A 13,991-nucleotide genomic window follows, 5' to 3' on the forward strand; every position below is an offset into this window, starting at 1 on the left:
CCCACTGCTGCCACCAGTGTAAAGCTCCTTGGAGACATCCATTTTCAAGGGAGTTGAGCTTTACTTCTCCGAAGTATATACAGGTTGAACATAATGATTGCTAAACTGATTATGGCTCTGGCTATCTTCAGCCCTGGTGGTTTCCACTATGGTGAATCTTTAACAGTCGGCCCCAATATCATCACCTCTGGTCGTCAATTTAGTCTCCAAGCAAGCGCGCCGACCGCGAGCCTCGCTCCTCCTTATATACTCGCTCGGCCCCGCCCCCATCCGACAATGAGTCCCCCACATAATTATAACACGTGTGACAGTGCCTTACGGCCACCTGTTTTCAACCATCTCAACTTGCCCTTCCAGAACCTTCCCTTGTACAATCCCCTACACGTAACGACGTTTCACTGGAGAATACATCTAGCATCATCAGGTCGTTAACAAGAACTCACATCTCGACATTGACTGCTGATGAGAGACACTGTCAGTCGGAAACCGGTCCAGAGATTTGCTTGTGTTGCACTGGATGCTGCTGAAATTATGCAGTCCCATGATCCAGCCATGTGGCTGATTGGATGTGGAAAAGATATGTCAAGGGTGCTCATTATTTTATGGGAACATTCTGCTAGCTTTACCAGATGTTGGAAGGTTCCCTCCCTCCACACCCTGCGCCTTGAGCCATCAGCACAAACACACAAGACTGTTATTTGGGATTCAAAATCAGCCTATGTGTGAATTTTAGCTAATCACAAACGTAATCAAGTGTGTTAAATTGGATTATGCTGTGCTGAAAATACAAAGTTTTAAATGATAGTTAATGGCTTACAGATAAATGGAATCCAATTAAACAAAGTGCGTTGCTGCTTTGAATAGACAACTAGCCAAGAGGCCCCTCCCCTTCAACACCCGAATGGACCAGCGTAGTGAAGTATGGTCAAACTACCCCCATGACCGACACGGCGTGGGGAGGCCTTAATCTAGGAGTGGATTGACAAAGGGCTGTAAATTATGATCTACATTAGTATTGTTGTTATGCTATGAGTCAAAGGGGACCATGATTTGGCTCCGAAAATTAATACAGGCGTGTCTCGCTTAACGAGCGAAATACAGGTACTCATTTTAGGCTGAGTCGACCTAGGGGAGGCCCAGGACCGGCTCAGATAATCATCACTGGTGTTGGCCGTGAGCGGGAAACCAACTCGGATCGCCGGGTTTGTAGCATCGCACGCTATCCGTTACACCACCGCTCTCCTCCCGCCACCCTCCCATTACAGGGCCACCACGAGGCACCCCTCACCACAAAGAACGCAGCACAGCTGGCAAACAAAGAGCTGCGGGCCATCGTCCGCCACCTTCCGCCACGGTACGCATGTTTATTGATCAGTCTCCGCTCAACAAGCGAAAAATGTTCTCGTTTTTAAAAGAAATGGGTTTAATTAAAATTGCTCGTGATAGTGAATTATAGTGGAAAGAACGCTCGTTAAGCCAGACACGCCTGTATATTCGTTTGACTGTCGTGCAACAAACCTCACTCTCATATGCAGAACGAGTGAGAGGTGTTGCCCTCTGCTGTGTGTGGACCAGAGGTCTGTGATATCCTCGATCCGTGAGCCATTTCTCAAACACGACGGGTTGCGCTCCCCAGCGAGAGTGCTGAAAGGATACCTCCTCTCGTGATATGGAAATCCAGTGGGAACACGTCCACCGAGACCCCATTTTCACTGGCACATCCAATCCGCGCTCACATGGGGCCCTCCCAGTACGAGTGGTTTTCTCACGGGTTTTTCGCTAAGCTAGGCCATAACCAAACTGTGACATCTGAATATGAATTAGAGGAAAGCAGGGCCAGGGATAGGATGAATATTTTTTTGTCAGTGTGACGTTAGTGGCACAATCGAGATAAAAATTGCTGATGACAACACGTTCAAATAATAATGACTCCAAGAATTCACTCATGGAGTCATCACTAATTTAAATCTGTAAATGTGCCTGCATTGAACATCCTTGTGTGTTGTTCGATCCAAGAGCCCTCAACTCTCAGATTGTGGCATCGCAAGCGGTGGTCGCTGTAAAGTGGTGCGCGACGCGCAGTCGAGTATGTCGACTGCCCGTACGCGTCACGGCGACCCCCACGTTTCCCTGCAGTTCCTTTGCGGCGCTGATGAGACACGAATTCCCAAGAGTACAGAGCGCGTTGAGAGCCTCATGTCGCCTCTCAGCCCCCAAGACTCGAGAGCAAATGACGGCCACTCCAACACGGCTCGCGGCGCACCCAGCCAGAAGAGCCAGAGCCCCCATTATCGCCGGTGTCGCTGTTCGTGTTTGCGTGATTAAGTATTAATTACCAACCGTGCAAATCATTCTCGTTTTGGTTCAATTAAGATGCGATTCCGTGCGTGTTCAGCGACGTGCCGTGAGAATGAAGTTAGCAGCTTGGGTGTGTTGTGTTACTACTGCAGGAGCAGCCGCAATATCAGTTTGTCTTTTTAAAATATACAACGTATTTTCTCTTGACTGGGCAAAAATTAGTAAGTGTCTCCCTGATCAAACAACTTGTGACAAATCCACATTGCCTTGTCGGGGCTTGTGATATCCATCGGGCAGTCACTGTTGTCTTTCCACAAAGTGGTACCGATTTCATTGACAGGGGGATGATGAGTCAACCACTGCGCCTGCATTACACAACCTCACTCACCACCACTATAATCCTCACCACCACAATCACCATCACCCTCAGGACTACCAACCACTACCACAAGAACAGTATCTACTAAATATCCCTCACGTCATAATCACCATCACCACAATCTTCACCACCAGCATACTGTATCACTCACTGCATATATACCCCAAGAACCATCTCAGCTCCCTCACTGCCATCCCACTGCCACCATCACTTTCACCATCCACATGATCATCATTTTCATCATTCTCACCATAATCTCCATCATCCTCGCCATTACTCACCATCCCTGTCATCCTCACCATCAACCATCATCAGCACTATCCTCAACACGGCCACCACCAATGTCTCACTCCCCCCCAAGCGCCGCACAAGCGAACACAGTGGCTCAGTGAAGCGGCACCACAGTATTTATATGTACACGCACATGAACACATTTCACCTCTAACCCTGAACGCAGGCTCAATTCAAGCACAATCAGAACATTAAAGGGAGGAGCGAATCCGTGCAAATCATTGCATTGCAATTTTTTCCATATCAGCACAATAATAAAAAATAAAATAAAATAAGAATTACTCCACGTGTCCAGGAAGCCTCGCCCAGTCTAAAGACTAATTTGCAGGAAGATAGAGGTGCAGCCCTACAAGTGCTTACTCACGCCACTGCTGGCAGAAGGGCCTTCACTCGGGGGAGCTCTGGTCGGTACTCATTTAGGCTCAGTCATTCTAGGAGAGGCTCAGGACAAGTTTAGAAAGCACCAGCCACTGATGATGCACACCACTGTGCTAACCACTGCACCACTTATCCTTACATGCACACACAGACTACACACAGGCGTACGTACGCACACGCGTGCAGTGAACACAATCCGATGATTGTGTACAATGGTAAAACACCACGATTTCAAACGGCGCGCGTTTCTGCTTTTAATATACTTGTTATTGTTATCCTGAATATTTAATCGGTTAAAATACGGAGGAAGAAAAAAAAATCGGTCGTTTCAGCCGACGAGCCTTACTCAGGTGCAAAGAGTCTCGATGAGTTCCGGACGAATTAAATATTCATTGAATTCATGTAGTTTAAATATTAAAGTCTATTAAAATTACAATTACCCACTGTGTCACTATTCAGGATAACAGTGGCAAAACGCAAAGGCCTAACATTTCATGAAACATCGAAACATACATCCCAATAGCGACACCGATGCAGCACAAACACTCAGCAGTAGCGAGCGCAGGGAACACGATCCCAGTGGTAATGATCAGTGGCACGTCGGTGAAGGGTCGCCGAGTGTAACTCCGCACGGAGACCGAGGCTGACCACATCACTCTTACAGTGTTACCCATTCACACACAACACGGGAGTGATTCCACTCAAAGATCAACGAGTGGAAGTGTATTTCTTCTAACACGAGCAATGGGTTAGCGGTCTCATAACTTGAGCACGCTGTGCTGTGAACCCGGGGACCCGAGTTGAATTCTGTCACAGAAAAGCGAGCGATATCTGAACTGGTCCTGGGCTCCCCACTTCACCAGTCCGCATTGTCCAGCATGGTGAAGTATGGTCAAGCCGCTCCTGTGACCAACACGATGTGTGGACACCTTCATCAAGCAGTGGATTGACAAAGGGCAGTATCAGTCAATTGACCCCATTAGATTGTTTAAGTTGTACAGTGAGGTGGCCATCACGGTATATGATGCACCGTCACCGGCAGGTGACTCCCCGTCATGGCACACGACGCGCCGTCATGTCACACTGAAGAATTGTGGGACAGCAGCATTGTTGACTTTCACATTCCTTTGACAGGGACCAATTGTATCCAGAGGAGAGCCACAGTTGACTGACCAGCAATTTGTACAATTTTTCTTGGATAGACTGGGTCGAGCCTCAGCTGGGAAATGAACTGCCAAATTTTGTTTATGCCAGCCGGACTTCTTGATTTAGTGACATAGAACTGCAGTGACAGGACATCTATCGACAACCGCTGTCTATCTCAGCAATTCATTCTTCCCCTTATCCAATTTTGGAGAGTAAGTGTGTTTCATTGTTAAATCAAAGTGATTTCCTGCTCAAATAAGCATTGAGGCAGTGTTCATGTCCTGTTCACAGCACTGTGTCAGTGGCATGAATTCCACCTTCCCATGGCAGGGGCCAGTACATCCATTGGAAATCACTGTTGACTTCCCTACAAAGTGGAACTCGTTGTACTGACCCTAACGGGAGGGACGAATCGGCCGAGTCAACCCCCAAGCAGGGATTTTAACTAAAAAATCTTCCGATTGTGAGCCACCCACTCTGCCACTGAGCAACCAGATGGCCCGGACCAAAGTCTTCAGGGACTCCTCCGCCAGCGCAGGGAGGCGCGTGGCCGCTCCCAGTGACCCGCTCGCTTCAAGCGTCCTGTAGCCAACAGCGCAGCCTCACATTTAATCCGGAGACGGCGACGCACGGCCTTGATGATTAACCGGCGGTCCGCAACGGCTTCAAACGCACGCGCTTCCCTCTATATATATATATAGCCGTGCCGCTGCGTTAGTGCATGGGCACTTTCGTGTACGGGTCACAGAGCTGGACTCTTAATAAGGCCATGAGGAAATGAGCGCCTGAGTAGAGTTGCACTCGGAATTCTACAGGGTGTTTAAAATAGATGGACCCAATTTCAAAGCAGTAACTTTCAGGATGGCAACATGTTACAATTACACAAAAAATTACAAACGGTTTAATGAGTTATAAAGTTTTACTAACCATTATATTAATGCTCTATGTGCCCTCCACCTGCTGTACGGACAACATCGAGACGATAGTTGAATTTGTCCCAAACGCCTCTTTTCTCACGTTTTCCTGAGGTACGTGGTCGCCCCGTACTCTTCCCCTTACATAAACAGCCTGTTTCCTCAAATTGTCGGTACCAACGACGAATGCTCTTTGACATTGGCGGATCAATGCCAAAACGCCGTTGAAACGCACGCTGCACCGCAACTACGGATTCAGTCTTGCTGAACTGCAGAACGCAAAACGCCCCTTGTGTTGTGGGGTCACCATCTTGCGAATGACTGAGGCTAGGGGCTGTTTGTGCGCTGGGAGAGGCATCTAGCGGTAATCATTGGAAACTCTATGTCCCACCCTTTCAAGTGATAAGAGTTTCATTCATGGGCGTTTCGTGGTTGCAGAGATATAGCGATTTCAAATCGGGTCCATCTTTTTCAAACACCCTGTATTGCATGATAGGGTAACCTACTTGGGAGGTTCGGTTTATAACGTGGTACACAAGTGCTGTATGTGCCATCGAGAGGAGGTAATGATGGGCGGGACACGTGTGCTGGGTGGAGGAGCAGTCACCGAGACGGGCATTGGAGTGGCACTCAGATGCCGGCGACCTCGGGGATGGCCCACAAGCACATGATGGTGTTGATGGTGATGTGTATATGTTGTGGGGAGCGGTAGTGTAGCGGTTAGTGCACTGCGCTTCGAACCCGGTGGCACGAGTTTGATTCCCGCTCACGGCCAACACCAGTGACAATGATCTGAACCAGTCCTGGGCCTCCCCTAGGACGACTCTAGGGAGACAAAGGTGGCCGGGCGTGGTGCTGGCCACGTACCCCCTCGTGTACCGTTACGGCCTTCATAGGTGCTTGCTAACAGCACTTGCCCCAACAGTCTGTTAAGGCTATACGGGGGATCTTTGTCTTTTTGTATATATGTTGAACTTCTTTTGCACCGTGCGTAGCCAAACGTGTGGGGGAAGGACAACAAACGCAACTGCTTGTGTTTAGTTTGTTTTCCTTCCCCCGCACCACCAAAGAACACGGTCGACTACGTACGGTGCGAAAGCAGCTCAACATATATACATCCAGACCAGTGCAGATGTTCCTTCAGAAGGGTCCACGTTTTGCAAGCATAGAGAAGGGAGGGCATAATTGTGGCCACGAAGACTTAGATCTTCGTATGTAACGACAGTCGAGGTAGGACAACTAAACACTGATGAGACTGTAAGAGCGGTCTTTGGAGGTCAGCTACAACAACTATGGGATATGGCAAAAGCATTGGCAAAGTGTGGTGGTGGCAACAGCAGCACTGCCGGATATCACCTCGCAATCTCGCATTCTGGTTATTGTTTCTTTTTTTTATCACGCTCGTTTTCCCAGGAAAGCCTCACGGAGTCTCAAGGCTCTTTTCAGGAGGGTCCTGCCAGGTTTTTGTAGTAAAGGGTGGTACTGCTGTGTATAATATATATTGTTTAATTTGCGGGTAAGTTTTCCACATTGGGATGTTTTGGCCAATACCAGTTACATTTTATGTTTTTTTCTCGCTATGGGAGGAAACAGAGAATTCTGGAGGGACACATGCAGAACAGGGGGAGATCGTACAAACTCTACATTCAACTAAAAAATATTTTTAATTTTTCCAGCTCAGGCCCATTGAGCTATATATGTTTTTCAGAAGCGACCTGGCCACAAATGATCACTCGACGAAGTGGCTTATCACGTGGAAATTTATAGCAGGCCAAATACTCTAAACAGCAAGATGCCCGAGTCGGTAAGTGAACGCAGGGGCCTTCTCGCTGCAGCTACCCTGCTCAGCTCTGGGATCCAGTGGACTGGACAGACTCGCCGCTCTCGCCGAGCTTCTCTCAACCTCGGAGCCAGCGACGGCGACGTCTGGTGGCGTCAACAAACATTCGTCACGATGACCTCTTGAACTTAAACGACTACAACAGAAGTGTGCGCGCTCCGGGACCCATTGATTTGAAAGCGCGCCGCACGCCACACGGTGACGCGCTTGGTGCCTGACGCATGTTCATTCCTGATCTCTGGGCCACGAGGAAATTGAAGTGCAAGTCAGTGTTGGTGCGAGCATCGACACGGTGTTACGACTCGGCTCAAAACACAAAATCAATGTAACTCGAGTGCACGCCGCAGTCCTTCGCTCACGCCTACGTAAAAATAATAGTTGGCGGGGAGGGGGGGGATCCATTTACCACACTCAAATCCGAGCGAGAAATTACGACGAGGCACCGGCGTTACCAACCGCGCCGCCCGAGGCAGGTGGCTATAAATAAGTACCTGCTGCGGCATATGGGCAAGCGCTGACCAGTGTTCAACTAATCCCCATGACACAAACGGCGTGGGGAGGCCCCTCATCCAGCAGCGTGTTAAGAAGGGCCACTCTGCTTGTGCGTGCCTCCTATAGGAGCTACCATTCGCGGTGTTGGCCACACCGCCACCTCATCACACCGTATCAGCCTTATTAGGTGCTCACCAACTGCATTTTCCCCTACAGTCTGTATGACTATGTATGTATGTCGAACTTCTTTCGCACCGTACGTAGCCAACCGTGCTAATCAAAGGTGCGGGGGAAAGACAACAAACTAAACACAAAAAACAGTTTTAAATAAATTCGTTTTCAATCTAGATCATTTAAAAGTGCATAGCTCAATCTTTGTTTTGCATGCATACAACTGTTGAATGTTTCTGTAACTTAGTTGCACTGTGAATGAATTACAATTACTTTGTCTGCAATATTTTGTTTCTTCTGTCATGTGGTTTATTTTGCATTCCCGTCTATTTGCTTCATTGCTGTACTTGAATGCACGTGGTTGCTTTTGTCATGATGGTGACCCAGGTTACTCTTGCAAATTCTAGTCTCTTCAATGTCTCACCTGCAGGTTAAATAAATAAACTCAAAATAAAGTCAAAAATGACTTCCTGCTCAAATGAGCACTGAGGTGGTGTTCGGCCCTAATTACAAATTACAGCCCTATCGTCACAACTCCATAGTCCAATGGTGGGGGCGAGTCTATCCATAGGACGACCACAGTTGCTTGCCCTATAAATAAACGATGGGCCGAGGCGGCCACCAACCAGGATTTGAATTTGCGACGTTCCAATTGCGAGCCACCTGCTCTGCTGCTAAGCCACCTGCCTCAACTGGATGAAACGAGGAAGAGGTTCCGCAATGGTTCGTGGTGGCGAAGGGGTGAGGAGGCGTGCGGGGTTTGGCGTTGGCGTCGGGGATCGCAGCGCGTGGGTGTTCGAGGCTCGGCGACGAGAGAGAACGTGGAGTCAGATACCGGTGGAGCATCTGGCTCAGGGATTATTGTGCAGGGTCAGCAGGGATATAGACTGGGATCTGATTTCCACACCAACAAGCGAAATGAAACCTTCACGTAAATAAAAAAAGGGAACAACATAAAAATAAGAGTGACGTAAATTTCGACAACCGAACGTACCGGCTGCGGCGCTTTAGTGCCGACAGTGGCAGCGGCAACAGTGAAACACGCAGCACAGGCCATGTGTCCGCCCGACACGCACACAAACACCGCACGTGGCACCGCGGCTCCTACGCAGCTGCGGCGCGGACCGGCGGCGGCAGTTCGCTTGGCGACGCGTCGGGGAGCCAGCGCGGCCAAAACAAAGCAGGCCGAGAGGATGGCCGCCGTGGAGATAGAGTCACGAGTTCAGCTGCTGCGCAGGAGCGCGGAGCAATTGCGGCATCGTGAGCTTTAGGGATGGTGACGGCTTGGGTGAGGTCTGCATCCAGCAGTAGATCGTGGCTGACGACGATGATGATGATAACGACGATGAGGCCGTGTGTAGAACAAGATGAGCGGTGGATAGGTGTGGTTAATGGATTGGCTTGGTGGCACTGGAGGCAGAAGACGAGCATTTGGTTCCAGATTGGAGTCCGAGTCTGGGTCGCTTGGGGGCGAGGATCGGCTCGGTCCTGGCGAGAAGGAGGAGGAGGCGACGAGGCAGCTCCAGCGTCAAACCCTGCACGAAGACACGGAGAGCGGGAGGAACACAACACAAGTGAGAAGCACTTAGTGCGAGGGCTGACAACTAGGAGGCCAAGATGGTCAGACTCCCAGGATTGCCGCCTAGCCTTGGCAGCTTTTACAATCAATTCAACATCATCATCATTAGCCATGGTCAATCCACTGCAATATGAACGCTTGCCCAAGCCATGGCCATCTCACGCGCTTCTGCGCTGCAACACTCCACCCAGCACCTGCACACAAACTGTTTTCGTCGTTCCATCTCCGCGGTGTAAGTCCTCTCGCACGCGTTCAATTCCTTGGCTGCTTCTCCGTCATTATTCTTGAACATCGGCCACGTCCCTTCTAGTGACGACGTGCCCTGTGCCTAGGCCCACTCACTTTTCTTCATGGTTTGGACGCTGCCTCTACCCTGCGTGTGTTCTCTAATCCAGATGCTGCTTCTTTCCTTCTCTCAATGTAATTCCCAGCATGCGCCTCTCCGTACTTCTCTGTGCACTTCTCAGTTTTTTGTTCAATATTTTTCGTTCATGACCACGGTGTTTCTGAACCGTGTGTGACAAGCAGGCAACACCAAGCACTGATTGAAAACTCTCTCTCCTTTAGGCCACATCGCTGTTCTAATTTTAAATGTGGAGTTCGGTTTTCCAAAAGCACTCCACCCTGCTCTCGTCCACCTCTTTATTTCGTCGTTTTGATTTCGGTCTTCAAGTCCGAAAAACAAAACAGTGATGTCGAAATGCAATGACACCTCATGCCGCTGCTCAGACGCAGTGCGCAGAGCCACATTAAACAGACACGCGGTCAGTCATGGACAGAGTAAAAAAAGGTTTAGAGCATGGGTTTCAACAGGGGCAGGGAGTCACCAGCATGGATGTCTGGGGGAATGGAGTTCCAGGCTATGAGAGGGCAACAGAGGCAAATACGCGACCCCTCGCACTGAGAGAAAGTTGACTTGCGGCTTCAACGGAAGCCCGGCCTGCTAGAGTGTGCAATGCCCCTTTGAGAAATCCACACAACTGTATTGGGGCTCGGTTGGGACTGTGAACAGCCAGGCAAAGGAGTGCGGGCACCCATGGCTGCTCCGAGCCACGCGGTGCAGCCAGCGCAGAAGCGAGCAGGAGACGTGGGAGAGCTGTACGCAAGAGTAGGGAGATGAGATGGGAGAGATTTTGTGAAATACAAAAGGTGTAGCCAAAAGACAACTACTCAGTTGGATGTGGTAGGAGAGATGTAGATTAGAGAGACATGACAAGGATTAAAATATTGACTTGAGCTGATCTTTGATGCGCCCATATTTCCTCATGAGTCTGGGTCACCTGAGGCTGCTTGGGACCACAACCCTTTGCTGAGTTTGCTTACGCCTAGCACCGCCACAATCATCACCAAACGCGGGATGCAAATGAATAGAGACTGCTAACCGCGCTTCGCGATACACAAACGGGTCCGTGTATTGTTATTATTATTATTCCGGCTGGGTGGCTCTGTGGCACAGCGCTTGGAAGGTTGCAGCTTCAAATCGTGGGGCTGACTAAGCCCATCATCATCGTCATCATCATCATCAAATTCATCATCGTCATCTTTATTATATTCATCATCGTCATCATATTCATCATCGTCGTCATCATCATATTCATCGTCGTCATCATCATCATATTCATCATCGTCATCATCGTCATCATCCACCCTTCCAGGGGCTTCAAACCGCGTGCCACTTTGTGGAGTGTCAACAGTAGTTGTCCCATGGATAGTCTGCACCCTGCCATCGGAACGTGGCTTTTTCCACCACAGGTTCAGGGCTGCCAATGGCACTACGATGACCACACACGTACACCGTACGCTCGGCATGAGGACATTCTGTGTTGTGTTTGAAAAAAAGAACTTCCCGTGAATCCTGCTGCTGCAGCCTCCCCACCCACCCAATTGTGTACATACAGTCTGGTCTCCAATAATGCCGCGTGGTATTTTCCAAACGCGAATTAGATTAATGTATGAGGCAAAATGTTTGTATAACGCGGATGCGAACTGGATATAACGGGATTGAGTGAACGGAACTACGTCGTGCAAGTCGGAATAAGCAGTCGTACGGCTGGCGTGGCGTAGCATCACACAAGGCGGGACGCTGCTGGATGCTTCTAGATGCTATCCAAACGCATCAGTCTTTGTTCATCCTGCATACGCATCTTACGTGTTATTGCGGACTTTGCTTTAGCCTATATTATACATTATTTATTATAACGCGATTTTTCAAGAACGCAACTACCACCGCGTTATCGGAGACGATTTGCGCCAGCAAGTCAACCAATACTCAACGTTTTAAAACGATATTCGAGCCACGAGTAAGGGATGCCCCCCATGCCACCTCCTGCTTCTCATGGCCAGTCGGCATGTCCAGCATCATCCGTGCACTCACGACAATTTGAGGACATTTCTTACCAAATCGTCGTCTGTTTATATGACCTGCTACCACAGCCACACTACACTCACACCCCCACTACATGCACACACTCACTACACACTCACTACAGGCACACTCACTGCACTTCGCTCACATCAGGGGCATCACCTGTGCACTAAATCTCAACACCCGTGCACTGTATCTCATCACCTGTGCACTAAATCTCATCACCTGTGCACTAAATCTCATCACCTGTGCACTATATCTCATCACCTGTGCACTGTATCACATCACCTGTGCACTATATCACATCACCTGTGCACTATATCTCATCACCTGTGCACTATATCTCATCACCTGTGCACTATATCTCATCACCTGTGCACTATATCTCATCACCTGTGCACTATATCACATCACCTGTGCACTATATCTCATCACCTGTGCACTATATCACATCACCTGTGCACTATATCTCATCACCTGTGCACTATATCTCATCACCTGTGCACTATATCTCATCACCTGTGCACTGTATCACATCACCTGTGCACTATATCTCATCACCTGTGCACTATATCTCATCACCTGTGCACTATATCACATCACCTGTGCACTATATCTCATCACCTGTGCACTATATCTCATCACCTGTGCACTATATCACATCACCTGTGCACTATATCTCATCACCTGTGCACTATATCTCATCACCTGTGCACTATATCTCATCACCTGTGCACTATATCTCATCACCTGTGCACTATATCACATCACCTGTGCACTATATCTCATCACCTGTGCACTGTATCTCATCACCTGAGCACTATATCTCATCACCTGTGCACTGTATCTCATCACCTGAGCACTATATCACATCACCTGTGCACTATATCTCATCACCTGTGCACTGTATCTCATCACCTGAGCACTATATCACATCACCTGTGCACTATATCTCATCACCTGTGCACTATATCACATCACCTGTGCACTATATCTCATCACCTGTGCACTATATCACATCACCTGTGCACTATATCTCATCACCTGTGCACTGTATCTCATCACCTGTGCACTGTATCACATCACCTGTGCACTGTATCACATCACCTGTGCACTATATCTCATCACCTGTGCACTGTATCACATCACCTGTGCACTGTATCACATCACCTGTGCACTATATCACATCACCTGTGCACTATATCTCATCACCTGTACACTGTATCTCATCACCTGTGCACTGTATCACATCACCTGTGCACTGTATCTCATCACCTGTGCACTGTATCACATCACCTGTGCACTATATCTCATCACCTGTGCACTGAATCACATCACCTGTGCACTGTATCTCATCACCTGTGCACTATATCACATCACCTGTGCACTATATCTCATCACCTGTGCACTGTATCTTATCACCTGTGCACTATATCTCATCACCTGTGCACTGTATCTTATCACCTGTGCACTGTATCTCATCACCTGTGCACTATATCTCATCACCTCTGCACTGTATCTTATCACCTGTGCACTATATCTCATCACCTGTGCACTATATCTCATCACCTGTGCACTATATCTCATCACCTGTGCACTGTATCTTATCACCTGTGCACTATATCTCATCACCTGTGCACTGTATCACATCACGTGTGCACTATATCTCATCACCTGTGCACTGTATCACATCACCTGTGCACTGTATCACATCACCTGTGCACTGTATCACAACACCTGTGCACTATATCTCATCACCTGTGCACTGTATCACATCACCTGTGCACTGTATCACATCACCTGTGCACTATATCTCATCACCTGTGCACTGTATCACATCACCTGTGCACTGTATCTCATCACCTGTGCACTATATCACATCACCTGTGCACTATATCTCATCACCTGTGCACTGTATAACATCACCTGTGCACTGTATCTCATCACCTGTGCACTATATCTCATCACCTGTGCACTGTATCACATCAACTGTGCTCTATATCTCATCACCTGTGCTCTATATCTCATCACCTGTGCACTATATCTCATCACCTGTGCACTGTATCACATCACCTGTGCACTGTATCTCATCACCTGTGCACTATATCACATCACCTGTGCACTATATCTCATCACCT

The 13,991-nt window shown here is 48.6% G+C and overlaps 1 protein-coding gene across 2 annotated transcripts in view; it reads right to left on the reverse strand.

Annotated features, from left to right (window-relative positions):
* Positions 1-3,069: 3,069 nt before the first annotated feature.
* Positions 3,070-13,991, reverse strand: part of LOC133348739 (kinase suppressor of Ras 2-like) — a 79,687-nt gene continuing 68,765 nt past the window's right edge. For both annotated transcript variants that reach the window (XM_061561678.1, XM_061561679.1), the window contains exon 19: positions 3,070-9,444. In XM_061561678.1, the coding sequence (XP_061417662.1) occupies positions 9,438-9,444 (7 nt within the window). In that variant the 3' untranslated portion in view covers positions 3,070-9,437. The remainder of the gene's footprint in view (positions 9,445-13,991) is intronic.

This window comes from Lethenteron reissneri, chromosome 28 (genome assembly GCF_015708825.2).
Source record: "Lethenteron reissneri isolate LAM-NWPU_2019-01 chromosome 28, ASM1570882v1, whole genome shotgun sequence".
NCBI classification, from domain to species: Eukaryota; Metazoa; Chordata; class Hyperoartia; order Petromyzontiformes; family Petromyzontidae; genus Lethenteron; species Lethenteron reissneri.